The sequence below is a fragment of the Trematomus bernacchii genome, unplaced genomic scaffold (assembly GCF_902827165.1).
Source record: "Trematomus bernacchii unplaced genomic scaffold, fTreBer1.1, whole genome shotgun sequence".
Taxonomy (NCBI): domain Eukaryota; kingdom Metazoa; phylum Chordata; class Actinopteri; order Perciformes; family Nototheniidae; genus Trematomus; species Trematomus bernacchii.
The window spans coordinates 7,500,941-7,519,000 of NW_022987720.1; the positions used below are offsets into that span (position 1 = coordinate 7,500,941).

An 18,060-nucleotide genomic window follows, 5' to 3' on the forward strand; every position below is an offset into this window, starting at 1 on the left:
GGTAACAAACATGCATTCATCATTACTGAGCTGCAGCATGTTGGAAATCCACACTAAAAATAGCAATTTTCATCAAACGCCACCTCTGATTACGCTCCAATTAAACCCAATCTGAAGGGTGGTTATTGTGTGTGTTTACATGCAGAAAACGGGGGAAAGATCACTTTCCTCCTGAGCTCCATTTATTTTTTTTCCTGCTCTGACAGGTACATTAATGGAAGAGGACAACTGAGCTTCATATCTGAATGTCAAGATGTCCCAGAGCCTGATTAATCGCTGTAAGAGTAATCAGTCTGAAATGAGATCTGATCAAACTGGGAACACACACACACGTGCAAAAACACACACACACCTGAGCGTCTTCCTGTGCATGTCTTCTTCTGTGATCCCGGAGTAAGTGAGCGTTTCATTCCAGACCGGATTCAGAGAATTACGGATCGTCCTCGTCTTCAGCTTATTGGCCTGAAGGACACATACATAAATGTGATTTATTATGCACCGGTCAGTGGATATAAAACATTATCCACCTTAAGGTGTATATTTAAGTTAAATTCTCTATTTGTGTCTGCACATTTCTCATCAATTCAATAGAAGCCACCTTCACATAATGCGTCATTTGCATATTTAAGCGTTACATTCCAGAAAACTTGTAATAACAAAAATAATTGTGTCTGCAGTGTGTGCAAAATGTATGGATTTTACAATATATTTAAAGAAGGTTTTCTGAACCAGAAATCTCCACTTCAGGAGCACTGACATACACCAAACGTTCCAGTTTCATTGCTCTCTATTATCTGAAGCTTTCTACAGAGGACTGTATTCAAATATCATTCAGTGCCTGATTTTAAGAGAAATTTATTACTAAAAACACAAATAAAATAAAAAATGTAACGGTTGTTGACAGTATTCTCTGTGTGTAAAAGCCATCTTGTTAAAGAGGACATTTTGTGCTCTATGTTCAGGTTCATATTAGTATGTTGTGCCTCTACTGTGTTCAAAAAGCTCTTTATTGTTCTCATACTGCCTGTGCTGCAGCACCTCTTTTCACCCTCTGTCTGAAACCAGAGCCCAGTCTGCTCTGATTGGTTAGCTGGCCGGCGCTGTTGTGATTGGTGAGATGTTCCGCCCCTTAGCCAATCATGTATAATGTGTTGGAGCGCTAGCCAATAGAAGTGCGAGTGTTACGCAGTGATGTCACTATGTTATATAAGTAATCAAAGGAGTCCAATGGAGGCGTTTCAGGGGGGGAGAGTGTGGGAGAGAAACTCCCTCTGGAGGGAACACAGGGATTTTAGCCTTTGCAGACCATTTACATGCACACAAACTATAACACAATACAAGAAAGGGAAAACCCCAGATACAGCATAGAAAAGTGTTATATTATATTAAACAGAGCAGCAGAGAAATCCTTTCAGTCAATTCTCCAGTTATTCTGTATGCTCCACCAGGCAGCTGGGTGAGGAAGATTGAATTTCATGGCATTTTAAAATGATCTTATCTGAAAAAGGATGTGAATTATTTCATTTACAATACTCAAACACAAGAGTAACATGGGGTAAGGTAACTGAAATATAATCATTTGATTTTCGGTTAATGAGTATCAGAGTCTCACCTTGCAGGCTCCGGGCAGCAGGTGCAGTTTGACGTACGGGTCGGACAGACCGTTGAAATCCATCGGCTTCAGACCCTGAAAATAAAACATTAAAATAAGATTAATTATGACGGCAAAGTCAGGTGAGCAGGTTCATTGGTCCGGGTACCAGGGGTGGAAAGGTAGTCAGTCTTAGTAATACTTCAGTCTAAAAAACGTTAATTAAAGTACAAGTATTATACGCAAAATGTACTTAAATTATAAAAAATAAATTATTCATAGTGTAGAATGTCTCTATTTTCAAAGTGGCGTTTTTTTATTATATAGTATCATAATATAATTATAAAAACAAATACATATAAAAGGTTTTTTTATGTTAAATATGGTCAATGTGGAGCAAAGGTTAGATATTTGTCAACTATTTAGTGAATTAGTAGTCATATTATTTACGGAAAAAGTAACTTCAAGTTTGAAATTCATGTAGTGCATTAAAAAGTAAAACACTTTTTCTAAATATCAGATTAAAGTGAATACCTTTGGGTTTTGGACTGACAAAACAAGACATTTTTCTATGTTTTTCTAACATTTTCTTCTAGACAAATTGCCAAATAATTTACAATAAAAGTAATCGTTATTCCATAATTATTGAGGCATTATTGTGTTCATTGTTTGTTTGTAGCCTTTATTGCAGGTGAAAATCCCATTGAGATCAACGATCTCTTTTTCAAGGGAGACCTGCAGCACAATTACAAATGTTGCAGCTGGTAAATTAGCAAAATGTAATTGCTGCTGGGTACTTTGATAGATAGATAGATAGATAGATAGATAGATAGATAGATAGATATAGATGATAGATATAGATAGATAGATAGATAGATAGATAGATAGATAGGAGAGATGCTCGGATCGCTCGCTCGCTCGCTAGCATGGCTGGGGCTCGCTGGTGCTCTATCGCTCGCTCGCTCTCGCTCGCTCGCTCGATGGCTCGCTCGCTGGCTCGCTCGCTCGCTCCGCTCGCTCGCTCGCTCGCTCGCTCGCTCGCTCGCTCGCCGCTCGCTCGCTCGATCTCGCTGGTCTCTCGTCCCCTGTCGCTCGCTCGCTGGCTCGCCTGCCGCTCGCTCGCTCGCTGCTCGGTCGCTCGCTCGCTCGCTCGGTCGCTCGCTCCATGTCGCTGCTCGCTCGCTCGCTCGCTGGCTCGCTGGCTGGCTCGCTCGCTCGCTCGCTCGCTCGCTCGCTCGCTCGCTCGCTCGCTCGCTCGCTCGCTCGCTCGCTCGCTCGCTGGCTCGCTGGCTCGCTGGCTCGCTGGCTGGCTCGCTGGCCATCTCTGGCTCGCTGGCTCGCTCGCTGCCTCGCTGCTCGCTGGCTCGCTCGCTGGCTCGCTGGCTCGCTGGCTCGCTGGCTCGCTGGCTCGCTGGCTCGCTCGCTGCTCGCTCGCTGGCTGGCTCGCTCGCTCGCTGGCTCGCTGGCTCGCTGGCTGGCTCGCTGGCTCGTCGGCTCGCTGGCTCGCTGGCTCGCTGCTCGCTCGCTGGCTCGCTGGCTCGCTGGCTCGCTCGCTGGCTCGCTCGCTGGCTCGCTCTCTGGCTCGCTCCCTGGCTCGCTGGCTCGATGGCTCGCTCGCTGGCTCGCTCGCTCGCTGGCTCGCTGGCTCGCTGGCTCGCTGGCTCGCTGGCTCGCTGGCTCGCTGGCTCGCTGGCTCGCTGGCTCGCTCGCTCGCTGGCTCGCTGATGCTGGCTGGCTCGCTGGCTCTCCTGGCTCGCTGGCTCGCCTGGCTCGTGGCTCGCTGGCTCGCTCGCTGCTCGCTGGCTCGCTGGCTCGCTCGCTGGCTCGCTGCTCGCTGGCTCGCTCGCTCGCTGGCTCAGTGGCTCGCTCGCTGGCTCGCTCGCTCGCTGGCTCGCTGGCTCGCTGGCTCGCTGGCTCGCTGCCTCGCTCGCTGGCTCGCTGGCTCGCTGGCTCGCTGGCTCGCTGCTCGCTGGCTCGCTGGCCTCGCTCGCTGGCTCGCTCGCTGGCTGGCTCGCTCGCTCTCTGGCTCGCTGGCTCGCTGTCTGGCTCGCTGGCTCGCTGGCTCGCTGGCTCGCTGCTCGCTGGCTCGCTGGCTCGCTCGCTGGCTCGCTGGCTCGCTGGCTCGCTCGCTGGCTCGCTCGCTGGCTCGCTCTCTGGCTCGCTCGCTGGCTCGCTGGCTCGCTGGCTCGCTCGCTGGCTCGCTCCTCGCTGGCTCGCTGGCTCGCCTGGCTCGCTGGCTCGCTGGCCTCGCTGGCTCGCTGGCTCGCTGGCTCGCTGGCTCGCTCGCTCGCTGGCTCGCTGGCTCGCTGGCTGGCTCGCTGGCTCGCTGGCTCGCTGGCTCGCTGGCTCGCTGGCTCGCTCGCTGGCTCGCTGGCTGCTCGCTGGCTCGCTCGCTGGCTCGCTCGCTGGCTCGCTCCTGGCTCGCTGGCTCGCTGGCTGGCTCGCTGGCTCGCTCCTCGCTGGCTCGCTGGCTCGCTGGCTCGCTCTCTGGCTCGCTCGCTCGCTTGCTCGCTGGCTCGCTGGCTCGCTGGCTCGCTGGCTCGCTGGCTCGCTGGCTCGCTGGCTCGCTCGCTCGCTGCTCTGGCTCGCTGGCTCTCGCTGGCTCGCTGGCTCGCTGGCTCGTGGCTCGCTGGCTGGCTCTGCTCGCTTGCTCGCTTGCTCCGCTCGCTGCTCGCTCCTGGCTCGCTGGCTCGCTCGCTGGCTCCTCTCGCTGCTCGCTGGCTCGCTGGCTCGCTGCTCGCTGGCTCGCTCGCTGGCTCGCTCGCTGGCTCGTCTGGCTGGCTCGCTGGCTCGCTCGCTCGCTGGCTCGCTGGCTCGCTGCTCGCTGGCTCCTGGCTCGCTCTCTGGCTCGCTGGCTCCTGGCTCTGCTGGCTCGCTGCTCGCTGGCTCGCTGGCTCTGGCTCGCTGGCTCGCTGGCTCCTCGCTTCTCGCTGGCTCTCTTCTCTCGTCTGGCTCGCTGGCTCGCTGGCTCTCTGGCTCGCTTCTGGCTCGTGGCTCGCTCTCGCCTTGCTGGCTCGCTCGCCTGCTCGCTCTAGCTTGTCTCGCTGGCTCGCTGGCTCCTGCTCGCTGGCTCGCTCGCTGGCTCGCTCGCCTGGCTCGCTCGCTGGCTCGCTCGCTGGCTCGCTCGCTGGCTCGCTGGCTCGCTGGCTGGCTCGCTGGGCTCGCTCGCTCGCTGGCTCCTGGCTCGCTGGCTCGCTCTCGCTGGCTCGCTCGCTCGCTGGCTCGCTGGCTCGCTGGCTCGCTGGCTCGCTGCTCGCTGGCTCGCTGCTCGCCTGGCTCGCTCGCTCGCTGGCTCGCTGGCTCGCTGGCTGGCTCGCTGGCTCTCTGGCTCGCTGGCTCGCTGGCTCGCTGGCTCGCTCGCTGGCTCGCTGGCTCGCTGGCTCGCTCGCTGCTCGCTCGCTTGCTCTCTGGCTCGCTCGTGGTCGCTCGCTCGCTGGCTCGCTGGCTCGCTGCTCGCTGGCTCGCTGGCTCGCTCGCTGGCTCTCTCGCTGGCTCGCTCGCTGGCTCGCTGGCTGGCTCGCTGGCTCGCTCGCTGGCTCGCTGGCTCGCTTGGCTCGCTGGCTGCTGGCTCCTCGCTGGCTCGCTGGCTCGCTGGCTCGCTGGCTCGCTGGCTCGCTGGCTCGCTGGCTCGCTGGCTAGCTGGCTCGCTCGCTGGCTCGCTGGCTCAGATGGCTCGATCGCTCGCTCCTCGATAGATCGAGATAGATGAGATGGATAGTGGCTGATAGACACTTTATTGTCCCATTTGGGAATGTTTGCGTTGCAGCAGCATATAAAACAAGACAATGTACATAAGAGTCTATAATAAACATAATTATTTCTTAGTTCAATATAGTCTGAATAATCTTATTAAATCTGTCAGATAAATGCAGTAAAAAGTAATACATTTGGTAATTCAAGCTAACTCTAACCTCATATTTTCTCTATATTTGCCGTGTTTGATAATGAATATAGTAATAAAAAGGTAACGTATGATAATGAATCACATTACTACACATCCTCTGTGTTTCCTGACCCCCCCCCCCCCCCGATCTTCTCTGATATGACGTGTTAATAAGTGTGTAAATAATTCAGTATAAAGAATAAAGCAGCAGGACAGAGGATTTTAAACTATGACCGCAGGATCAAACATCAGCGGGACTGAGATGATCCTGAGAAATTACTCCCAAATTCATCTCAACAGCTTTGACATTTGCAGCGGTGGCAGAGAGACAGATTTATTTTTCCGCCGATATTTTTTTAATGAGGTTGAACCGCAGGTAGAGACTGTGACCTACAGACGTGTGTGTATTCATAATCTCACATACACAACTATCATACAGTATAATGTACCATTAAATCCAGGGCTGGAATAAGCACCTACCTACAGTAGGGTAATAGTATGTTGATATTTACATGTAATTATATTTATTTGGAGTATTACTACATCCAAGGAGAATTGTAATGTTAGAGCTAGAACACGTTTATATTATTTTGTTTTTTTATTCAAAAAAGCACCCTTTCATTCATGACAGGCCTTTACTTATTTATATAGAAAATGGTATAGCCATAAAATGAAAGAAAACAGGGATATAATGCCAAATGAATGTCCAACACAATAAGGAAAATAAAATTAACTGAATAATAATAATAATAATAATAATAATAATAATAATAATAATAATAATAATAATAATAATAATAATAATAATAATAATAATAAAGAGCCTATATGATAATAATCCTGCAGTGGTTTTAAACATTTCTTAAATTGATATTTTTCTGGTATCCATCATTAGTCTCACCTTTCTTTTTAGTTCAACATGGATCTGGCCCTTCCTACATCCAGGACATGGTTAAACCATACACCCCAGCACGTGCACTCCGCTCTGCATCAGCCAACCGGCTCGCTGCACCCGCACTGCGAGGGGGACCCAAGTTCCCATCAGCAAAAACACGTTGGTTTGCTATCCTGGCTCCAAAATGGTGGAATGAGCTCCCCATTGACATCAGGACAGCAGAAAGCTTACATATCTTCCGGCGCATCTCTTTCGACTCCACTTCGAGTGATAGAATTGCTAACAAAGCACTTATATACTAATAAAGGACTGGCTTATCTAAAGCCAGTTGAGTAGCACTTGAAATGTTTTGGCTCTATGAAACCAGAGGCCTGTACTACGAAGCCGGATTTTCCTAACCTGGATATATATGAGTTAGCCGGTTGGCCCAATCCAAAACATACGCGCTCTGGCTAAACTGTACTACGACGCGAGGAGGTTAGCCGCTCAGCATAAGTTACCATGGAGATCTAGCCCGCTAAAAAGAGAACCAGCGTCGTAGGACCGGAAAGCCCGAGTTTTCCCTGAAGTCAGCCGGCTAAGCGAAAATCCGGCTTCGTAGTACAGGCCTCAGATGTACTTATGTGATTCTGTTTTCCTCAAGTTTGTATCTTCTTGGTCGAATGCACTGATTGTAAGTCGCTTTGGATAAAAGCGTCAGCTAAATGCAATGTTGTTACGGTTTTGTATTTATGTTTTCATTTTCCACCTTTGTTTTGAAATGTTTTCCTCCTTGTGTCTTCTCTGATCCTTCTTCCTGTGTTTGCCTTCCTGTCGTTAGTTTCCCTGGTGTGTCTGATTGTGTTCACCTGTTGCCCTTGTGTTTCTGCCTCCCTTACCCCAGAGGCCTGTACTACGAAGCTGGTTCAACCTAACCTGGATATGTTTGAGTTAGCCGGTTGGCCCAATCCAAAATATACGCGCTCTGGCTAAACTGTACTACGACGCTGGTTATCAAGTGGATCGCTCAAGCCAGCCGTGTCCTATCTAGTTAGGTGCGCGTTCACATGAAAGGGGTGGTATTTGGAGCATTCGACCAATCTCAAACACGGACAAGCATACTGACAGCGCAGCGTCATACTTCCTGAATGAAAAGTGAACTTTAATATTAGTCAAATATGAAGAAGTTAAACTTTAAACATCCATGACTTAAACACTTTATCCAGGATAAAAGCCACATAGCTGCACCTGCAAGGTGAATACAGCTGGTAAAAGAAAAAGCATTTGAATGCGTACATTAACAGGTTTATGAAATCACTGCCCCGTCCAATACACGAGTGGATCTGACTTTAATTAGGAGAATTTGACTCGAGTGTTTCGTCAACTTAATGTGTTGCTTAAAATAATACTTCTGCATACAGTATGTGACACTGTGAGTGTTGCACGGCCAGATACGGCTCAAGAAACTGACTCAAATAAGGAAATATATGATACATTATGATGTGATATGATATGAATGATAATGGGACACATCGACGTCTGCACTCACAGTGCCGCGGACTGTACTTAATGTTACTCTGATCCGGTTACTTATGTTGTGGCAGATATTTAAGTAAGCTTTCTTAACGCTAATGTTATAATAGTCAGATTGCTCTGAAGATGGGAGGGGATATTCTATTAATTTTCACGTTCACACAGTCAGTTGATTTTGGCCGGCCGTCTTTCCTGCAACGGCAGTTTTTCTGTATTTCCTCTATCCTGTAATATGAATTGATCGCTTTAAACTCCGCACACGGAGCTCTGATTGGTCAGCAGGCGGTGTTTTCACTGAGTTGATCTCTTAGCCTGCAACCTAACCTGCTCCGGAGCAGGTTAGCCGCTCAGCATAAGTTACCATGGAAATCTAGCCTGCTAAAAAGAGAACCAGCGTCGTAGGACCGGAAAGCCCGAGATTTCCCTGAAGTCAGCCGGCTAAGCGAAAATCCGGCTTCGTAGTACAGGCCTCAGCTGTGTCTTGTCTTGTGATTACCCCTCTCTGTATTTAGTCTTGTCTTCCCCTGTGTGCCTTGTCGGTTCATTGTTGGTTTTTCCTGTCTCCCTCCATGTCAGTCACGGTCAGTTTTGTTTGTATTCGCTACCTTGTGCTATCTATGTTTTTTCATGCCTTGTTTTTGTGCTCATCGGCTTTGGAATAAAGCTCGCCTTTTGTTTATAGACCTTTTTCCTTTTTGAAGTCTGCATTTGGGTCCTACCCTTTCCACATTACCTAACAGAATGAACCGACCAACATTGGACTCAGCAGATTCAGATTTTTTTATTCTCCAGGCGGAACGTCTTGGGTACTCTCTAGAGTACCTTTTTTATACCTGGTATGACGCCACATCTATACGGGGTAGAGTGGCTGCTTTGAAGGAGGCACGCCAGGAGGTTGCTCGCAAGCCCTGGCTCAGGGGTTTGTTGCCTGAGTGGCTACAACATTTGACATGTAGTCCTGGAAGCTTTTCTCAAGCCTCTAACCCTTTCCTGGGATCCGACTACTGTCCTGTTGGAGGTCCACGGCGTCTCCAAAAGGCCTCTAAGAGACGCAGGGCCAGGATTCCAGCCCGTGCCCCAGCAGCCATGGTTTCAGCCCCAGTTCTGGTCCCAGCAGCCATGGTTCCAGCCCCAGTTCTGGCCCCAGCAGCCATGGTTCCAGCTCCAGATCTGGCCCCAGCAGCCATTGTTCCAGCCCCAGCAGCCATGGTTTCAGCCCCAGTTCTGGCCCCAGCAGCCATGGTTCCGGCCCCAGTTCCGGCCCCAGCAGCCATTGTTCCAGCCCCAGCAGCCATGGTTTCAGCCCCAGTTCTGGCCCCAGCAGCCATGGTTTCAGCCCCAGTTCTGGCCCCAGCAGCCATGGTTCCGGCTTCAGTTTCGGCTCCAGTACTGGCTCCCCGGCCGACGCCAGCCCCCCGTGTTTTGTCAGTGGTTCGGCTCACTCCAGCCCCTCGTGTCCTGTCGGTGGTCCGGCCGACTCCAGCACCTCGTCTCCTGTTGGCTCTCCGGCCGACGCCAGCCCCCCGTGTCCTGTTGGCTCTACGGCCGACGCCTACCCTATGTCCTGTCCCGTTGGAGGTCCCGCCGACTACTCTTCTGCCGGGGGTCCTGCCAACCCTATGTCCTGTGCCGTTGGGGGTTCCGCTGAGGGTCCTGCCAACTCCACGTCCAGTATCGTTGGGGGTCCCGCCGACACCTGTCCCGCCGGGGGTCTCCCTCCATGTCAGTTTTGTTTGTATTCGCTACCTTGTGCTATCTATGTTTTTTCATGCCTTGTTTTTGTGCTCATCGGCTTTGGAATAAAGCTCGCCTTTTGTTTATAGACCTTTTTCCTTTTTGAAGTCTGCATTTGGGTCCTACCCTTTCCACATTACCTAACAAATGTAATGTAATGTAACAGCTGCTAAGATGCTAAATGTTACATGCTAAATGTCAGCTATATATCTTAATTAACATGATATATGGAGACAAATGTAAACTATTTGGTATCAAAGTATCTCGATGACGTGCGATCCATGCCTTTGATGCATGAGGAGGATATCAATTGGATATGCATTGGAGGGATTTGCGTCAGGGCAGCCATTACCCTTTAAGTCAAAAATGATTTCAAACTACAACTGGCGAGGCTTATGGTGTCTAACTGAGAGATGTCCTAAAAGGGCCACATGCAGGATACTCTTTTTTTACTTTGCGCAAGTATGACTGTGCCATATGGACATTTATTAGGTTCACAAAACATTTTTACATTTTACAAGATTACATTTGAACACAACTTTACCATCGCCCAATACAATTTGTTTACTTAACAGAGCTTGAACTCATGTTACACAATGCAACCTTGGTTTGTTATGCTAACAGCTAACGGTAACTAGCTGTCGATTTAAACACTGATTTGTTGTTAACAGAGTAGCATTATCACCATAATGGGCCTCCATGGGCCTAGGGCCGCGGTCATCTGTACCCTTTGACCCCACCCGACTGAGGGAAACAATTTTGAATGTTCAGTGTATGAGTATAACGGCCCCAAACACTTCCATATGGAGAGACGTTTTGCGGATTCAAAAACGCCGCACATCTTTTTTGCAAGAACTCAAAACACATTGGTTATAGGGAGGGACACTAAAAAGTTGGTGTTCGAGGCCAACTGTCACTGTCATGATTCCTTCTGCTTTTATTGCAGATCTGCTGTAAGCTAACTAATTTCAAATATACTGACAAAACAATTAGTTATGAAACAGGCTAACTCTGCAAACAGTGACAACTTTATAATCCCTGAACATCAAACACTTCAGTCCCAGGCTGTGTGCATCACTTGTTTGCACCTGTCGGCCACCGTACAGCCATAATTGAAATATAAATGTCAAGAAAACGTGCACATATTAAGAAGATTAAGATCAGTATACTGTATGAAGTGTAGATATTTCAACAAATTGACCCAGGGGAAGAAACTATGAAATCCTTTGAAAGTCTCCTCATTATATTATCAGTATATTGAGCTGAAAAATAGATTAGCTTTCATTTATAAACTGTTCAAAATCTCTCCTCACAGCAGGCGGTGGAGCTAATCTCACCCTTCGGGTCTGAAACTACGATTTTCCCTCGATAACACAGAGGGAGATCATTACCATGTAAGTAGCTCCTCAAATAAAGAAATCACAGGAGGAGACAAAGGAGGCAAAGCTCGGGGACAGCGGGCGCTCAGATTATCTCCCGTTCTCCCAGATAATGAGGATCACTTCTGTAATGTGGCTCTATTGCACTCCATTTGTGATAAACTGCAGAAAAAACATCTGAGTCTCATTGTATTTGTGTCAGTAACACTGCAGATTACATTCTGTTTTTCCCTTTCATTAACCATGATGTTTTTGCACATATTGTACCCTCCCTCACTCCATTCAGATTTGAATTAAAAACTGGATCTACTTTGCACACTTGAAAAACAATTAAGAGACCACTCCAAACTTTTCTTAAAACTCAATTTCTACATGTAGGGCAGTTATTCCATTCCAGTGTCTGTTGAATTGTTGGTCTATTACCTATTTTTTACATTTATATTGTTTTATTGAGAAAAACTCTAATGTATCTTCCTACTGTTTTCCCCATTTTGGCATCAATAAAGTTCATCTAATCTAATGTAAAAGACATAGTGTAATCACCATGTGGATCCTCAAAGAAACACACTACAAACAAACTATAGATGGTGTGTGCTCTGTTCACTTCCCCTGCAGGACATGATTAAATCCACATGGGATCGTGCATATAAATCCTTCAACCTCTAACACACAGTTCCCTTTTATCTCCTCTCACACACACCTACAGACAGAATCATACACACTACACATAAAGGGATATATATATATAGAGCAAGAAAACAGTCAGTTGTTTAAGTTCATGTGTCGAAAGCATGAAAAGGATATGAGATAATTGTCACATGCGACTCTCGTTCAGGACCCTCTCTAATACACTGTGAAGCTCTACATGTCAAACCAGTGGGGGACTGAGGCTGTTTGAGGGGCAGGAAAAATAATGACACCAGCTGCATGGGAATGGGTCGTTAGCTCACAGAAGGTTTAATAGCATGTAGCGCAGCAGTATATGTATGGCAGTGCATTGCGTTTTCCCAATCAAAAGAAGGACTCCCTAAAGGGCACGTTTTCTCCACTGGAATGGCTAAATAACGTTTTTTTTCATTGGAATGGCTAAATAACGTTTTCTCTCCATAGAGAACCGCAGTGACGCGTCCTAAAACCCGAAAGAAACTTATTCCGGTTCCTTCGACAAAAACGCAATGCAATTTCTCCATAGGATTTTGGAAAATAGCTTGAAATAAGGTCTGTGGTTGACACACATTTAAGAGACGGATCACGTTTTGTTCAGCCGGATAATCTCCACATGTCTACCCTACTTTTATAATTTTCTAATCATAAATCTAATAGATAGATTTATGATCGATAGATTTATGATTAGAAAATTATAAGAGATGGGTAGACATGACATTTCCTTTATATCCCTTCCACCTAGTGACGTTTGAAGGAGGTTCTAGTGTCAAATATTTATAAAATCCTGATAGTGTCTCAGGGCATAAGCAGAATAATTGATAATAAGATCCTGTTGTTTCAACCAAAAAACAGCATTGTACCCTGTTAGACCGTTCATTCTTGTAAATCATGTGACAGTACTTATGCAGGTGGAGGGAGCTTTCCTGCAGGTGGGATAAAAAACAGCAGAGCTTCTGAGCAGGTGTCCATTTTATGGTACAGACATCACCACGGAGCAGACACACACACACATATACACACACACACACTGAAGAATTGTCCCTAAGCTGCAGATTTATGGTGGCGCAGCCTGTTGTCTCCTAACAGTGCTCAGTTATATTGTTTCTGACACTTAAATTCGGGCTGTGGTGCAGTTTTCTCTGAATTATGACTCTCGTGCCAGTGTTATTACCTTGTTGTGGTGGAAAGGCTTGTTTTGAAGCTGCAAAATCAAATAAAGCTGGATTGGGATTCAGGCGAGGTGCCTGATTAAAGACCGGCTCAAAGACAGGTTTGAGGGTTAGGTATGGTGTTAAAGAAAACACCACCTAGTGGGGAAAAAAATCCCAAAACAATGGAAAGATCTTATCTTTTCTCATGTGTTGAATCCGACTCCGCACATCTTTGGTAAACAAACAGGAATTCAACTAGAGGTTTACTAGAGTGCACACGGTTCATGTATTTTAGCAAATCGACAACAGATTTAAAGTCCAGAGAGGCTTAATAAGGTATCTTTTAAGACACTAGGGACTAGATAAATATGTTGGTTAACAAAATGTTCGTCCATGACTAATACGAGATACAAATTGCAAATGCTGATCAAAACACGTGCAGTATATAAAATCGGATGAGCATAATGATTTGAAAAAAGTAAAATGAAATGTCAGTTAAACAAATACCTGGACCTGAGAATACGTAGTGGATCATAACTACGGTTTTCTCGTGAATGCTAATCTTAGGAGCCATGCGACCAAGCAATCGTTAGGGCAAACAGCAGAACATATGTTTAATATGTCACAATGAAAGAAGAAATGCTTAATTTGTGGACGGTGGTGTCACATAATTTAATAATTGATTTTGTATGTGTTTTCATTTCAGATCTACTTTATGTATAAACATTAGGTAGTTGGTACATGTACAGATCAAGGCTGTTGAACTATGGCCATGATATACGGTAGGAAAGATAGGGGATCCGTCCCTACCACTTAAAAAATACCTAAAAATGTCACCCCCCTCCTGAAATGTAATATTAACTTCATGTGTGTTAGCATTGTATAAGATATCATTTGCACCTGCTCTACAAAGCCCCTTTTCCACAGAGGTGGTTCTTGGACTGGTTTGGATCCAATCCCCGAATGCAGACCAGTTCTCATGATTTAGCTGCAGGGGCAATAGCACTTGGCCCAAAAATGTGGTCCAACTAACTGCGGTCCCAACTATCTACTTCTGGACAGAACCAGGAACCAAGAGTCGTGGGAAGGCTTAGTCCAGAGGCTAGGGCAAGATAAACCTAGCAATAACAGTTAATGGAAAGTTGTCAGAGTAGAAAGTTATTACAGAAGCAGGAGCGCCAAGAACGCAAAGTGACTACGAATGCGACCACACATGTATTTATAAACGTCATGCAGATTTAACCAGGCATACTTGTAACATGTTTATTTTTAACCACACGTTTTCTATCCAATTGTTCACTATTGGCAGCAGACTATAGGCTTCAGCGGAGTAAGCTTTTTCTGTTTTTTTATAGTTTTTAATTGTTTTCTTTTATACCAGCTGTCATGTGTCATTAATATATAGGCTACACAAGTTGTAATATCAGAAAAGGAAGATGGACTATAGTGAAAAATACGGCAGTAAAGTAGGAAACGGCTTATGCCACAATGATAGCAAGTATAAAGCACAAGATTCAAAGTAATTATGGGGAATAATGAATATGCCACTATAGTGATAGCATATTGTGAAGACTTGCAGGAAATGCATTAAAAAGGCAAAATATTCTCAGTGAGCGACTCCAGATCACCTGTATTACTTATATCCGTTACACTTTCAAAATTAGATGTAAAACCGTGCTGTTGGGGAAATTCTGAATGTACTCATCCGATATCAGAGTACACATGATAACAAAGGTATCCCAACTGTAGCTGTGAACATGACAGGATGTATGATTACCTAGAAGAGCATCAGGACTGTTTTAGGCATATCATAGCTATGTGATTAACATGATGATTCAGCCTCTATGGAGATAGACATATGACAAGCATGATCATTTCTGACGTGGAGCTAATCTGAACTAAACATTGTATACTGCTTTGAACCGGTAGTCCTCCGTCTTGTGACCGTGTAACTCCCTCTCTTGTATATAAACATATGTATATCAGCATGTGAAGGACACTGTTTTCAGGAACTAGTTGTACCAAATGCTCTGTATGTGATGACTACTTCCATTCTTGAGAGGATAATAAATACATATATCCTGATTTGCCGGTGATGAGTGATATTTTTCTAACAAACACTTTTAAAATGTAAAATGCTGAGACTATCGAATCATTTTCCCTTTTGTGTTTTTTATCAACTATACAGTCACAGTATTTTGTGCACGATTGCGGGAAATGCAATAAAAAATGTCCAATGGAGGAACTCCAGACCACTTGGAAAACAAGGTTTACAAACCACTCTGCAGCTCAACCTACATCCCTGCTCACAGAAGCAGTTTTCACTCATCTCTTCAGAGTGTTACCTTGGCGCGCAGCAGCCTGCAGTGCAGCTCACTGGACCTCTGCTCGTACCTCAGCTCAAACTCCAGCGTTCCCAGAGCGGCTGAGGAGGAAAAACAAAGGAAGGACAGAACTCATTAAAGGAAAAAAGCATTGCATCAGAAGAAAGATATGAAAAATCAGTCGGAATAAAATCAAAGCAGGAACAGAGAATTCCAATTTAATGGAGCAGCTGCCACATGGATCTGAACACAACACATCACATGTCAACACGGAAAATCCTCTAAGAAGAAACACATGTGTCAGGGCGCCTTACATACATGCACACAAACTGTGTGTAAATGTATAAACTCATACATCAAACACAACCTGGTGTTCTTCCAGTGGATTATATAAGAGCGCACATACAGGATGTGATTCACAGGGATTAAAACATTTATTTTAGGCATCAGCTCTCATAAAACCAACAAACCTCTGCTTACTCAACACATTGTATTCTTATGCTAAACTATAATCTTCTTTACACTGCGGTGTGTTTGTCAACCTGGAGGCTCGCCCACTTCCTGTTCAGATTCTGTTTATCCTACACAGAGGCCCTTTCTCATTTCACTCATTTCTCCTCCTCGACTCCTCGAATCCTCGGCCCTCCGGTAGTGACCTGGATTTCAGAGCGCCATGTTGAAGGACATCTCATTTCTCTAAATGCACTTCGAGGACCGAGGATCGAGCGTCGAGGAGGCTCTCTGGAGGAGCTATAAACGAGGATACACTGATGGGTCCTCCGCGCCAGTCCGCGGATGCTCCACGGATGTATTTCCAGCAACAGTGATGTTTAAAAGAGTCGTGACGCACGGCCGGACTTATCTCAGCCAATGACAGCTCTGCATGCATCCCCTGGATATTATTTTATTAACTGCTTTCATCGCAACGCGATGTTTACAGAGAGAACAGCTGTGAGGTCCGTGCAGAAAGCAGAGCAGTGTGTATAATATATATCACATCATATATATAACAGGCCTACTCTCTTTATTTGCTTTAGTTTAGTAGATATCTACAAACAAAGAGTCGATATTTTTCTAAAACCATTTAGTGCTTCACATAATAAAATACTAAGACACGAGGATAGGGGTCGAGGAGGGGAATTAGATAAATGAGAAAGGGCCAGAAGCATCTGAAGGGACTGTTTCACTTCTGGTTGGAGAGTCCTTCAAGTGACCACAGAGACGCAACACAAATTCAGGCAAAATGACCACAAAGGGCTGTGAAACTCCGGAAATTGTCATTTATGTTAACATGTTTTTTATTCTACGGGAAAGTATTCTTGCCAATAAGACAGTGTGGAAAAAATATGTGAAAAAAATAAGATAATAAAGAAGACTTTTGTGTAAAGGCCTAAACTAAAGGGAAGCACAATGACTACAAAGAGACACAAGCCCCTGAAGTCAACACGTCGATGTATCCTTGGACAAGACATCTAACCCCAAGTAACCCCAAGTGTAAAGTGCATTAAGGAATCGCAAAGACTGGATAAAGCGCTTTATAAAATGCATACCATTTACATAAATAACTACAGACACAAAAAAAAGGCACAAGAGATGCCAATGAGATGCAAAGGAACTACAAAAAGAAAAGAAAAAGACATAAAACAACCAAAGAAACACACAAAAAGAGATGCAAAACATGTACAAAGAAAGGCAAAACCCCCAGCATCGGAAACATCCAGAACGTTATGAAATACTTTGCTACTGAGTGACTGAGACAAAGACAAAAGACATTTGTAGTCATTTGTGTGTCTCCATCTGAAAAGAAACGTTGGATTAACTTGAGTAGCTTTTTCTTAATTACACTAGTGAGGTCCTTTTCTTACATTTTTGTTGCATAGGATAAGTGACTACAAATAAATGTCCATCAATAACACATACCAAAGAGACACACAGGAAACACCACAAAGACCAAAAACAACTACAAAGTGACACAGAGGGCACATTTACAGAAATCAGCAGCAAAGAAAACACAAACAAAATGGCCACACAACAGTCAACAGACACAAAACTACTAAAAAGAGCTGCAGCATTATCTGGGGCATACTTACTGAAAACACTAACTAATCTCATTACTAAATGCATTCACTTAATCATCAGTTCAAGTTGATTTGTTTATGTACTTGTTATCCCTCTATATGAAGCGTTATACCACTATTACATTACATCTCCACGTCACTTGTGGATGCTGCTGTGACTCACCAGATCAGACTGTTTGTTGAATTAAAGATAAAGTGGGACGCTGGATTTATACAGCATGCATATTTGATGTCCCTGCTGTTGATCTTAATTGCCATTTTGTTCTTTCGGAGACAGTTTGATTGTGTCTATGCTTGTATTAGGGTGTTTTATTGTATGACTTTATATCTAACCAAAGGCAAAGAGAAAATTACAAAAAACGAAATGTGTGTATTGACAGTAGATGTCAAATATCCTCCCCCTCACTGCAGACAGTATTCACGTACTACTATTAGACGTGTAGTGTAAGTGATCATGCTAATGATAGTGCTTTGCAGATAAGAATGCATTTCAGACGTCTGATTTTCATCTAACAGCAGCAATAAGAGATAAAGCTGCTTCCCTCTGCTGACTCCACTGCAGTGCTCTACACAAAATGGGATACAAAAAGCTGTGAGTGCACTTTCCACTGCATGCTTATGTTCCTAATTCCTCCCACCTACACTAACAGCCTGGATCTGCTGTAAAAACATCATGCACCAACAAACGCAGCGCTGCACCACACGGAGTGATCACATCTGAGACTGCAGAGGAAATCTAAAGGAATCATATCTGCACCAAGGACTCAAACTAATAAAAAGAAAAGATCTTTTTTTCTTTGCTAGTGTATTTGATTTGATCAACTAGTTCCAGTAATATGACTGACTG

The 18,060-nt window shown here is 45.5% G+C and overlaps 1 protein-coding gene across 1 annotated transcript in view; it reads right to left on the reverse strand.

The window, feature by feature from the left end:
- The window catches only part of doc2a (double C2-like domains, alpha), a 97,357-nt gene that overhangs the window by 47,837 nt on the left and 31,460 nt on the right, over positions 1 to 18,060 (reverse strand). The window contains 3 exon segments of the mRNA XM_034143497.1: positions 353 to 462; positions 1,613 to 1,687; positions 15,157 to 15,236. Coding sequence (XP_033999388.1) covers positions 353 to 462; positions 1,613 to 1,687; positions 15,157 to 15,236 — 265 coding nt within the window.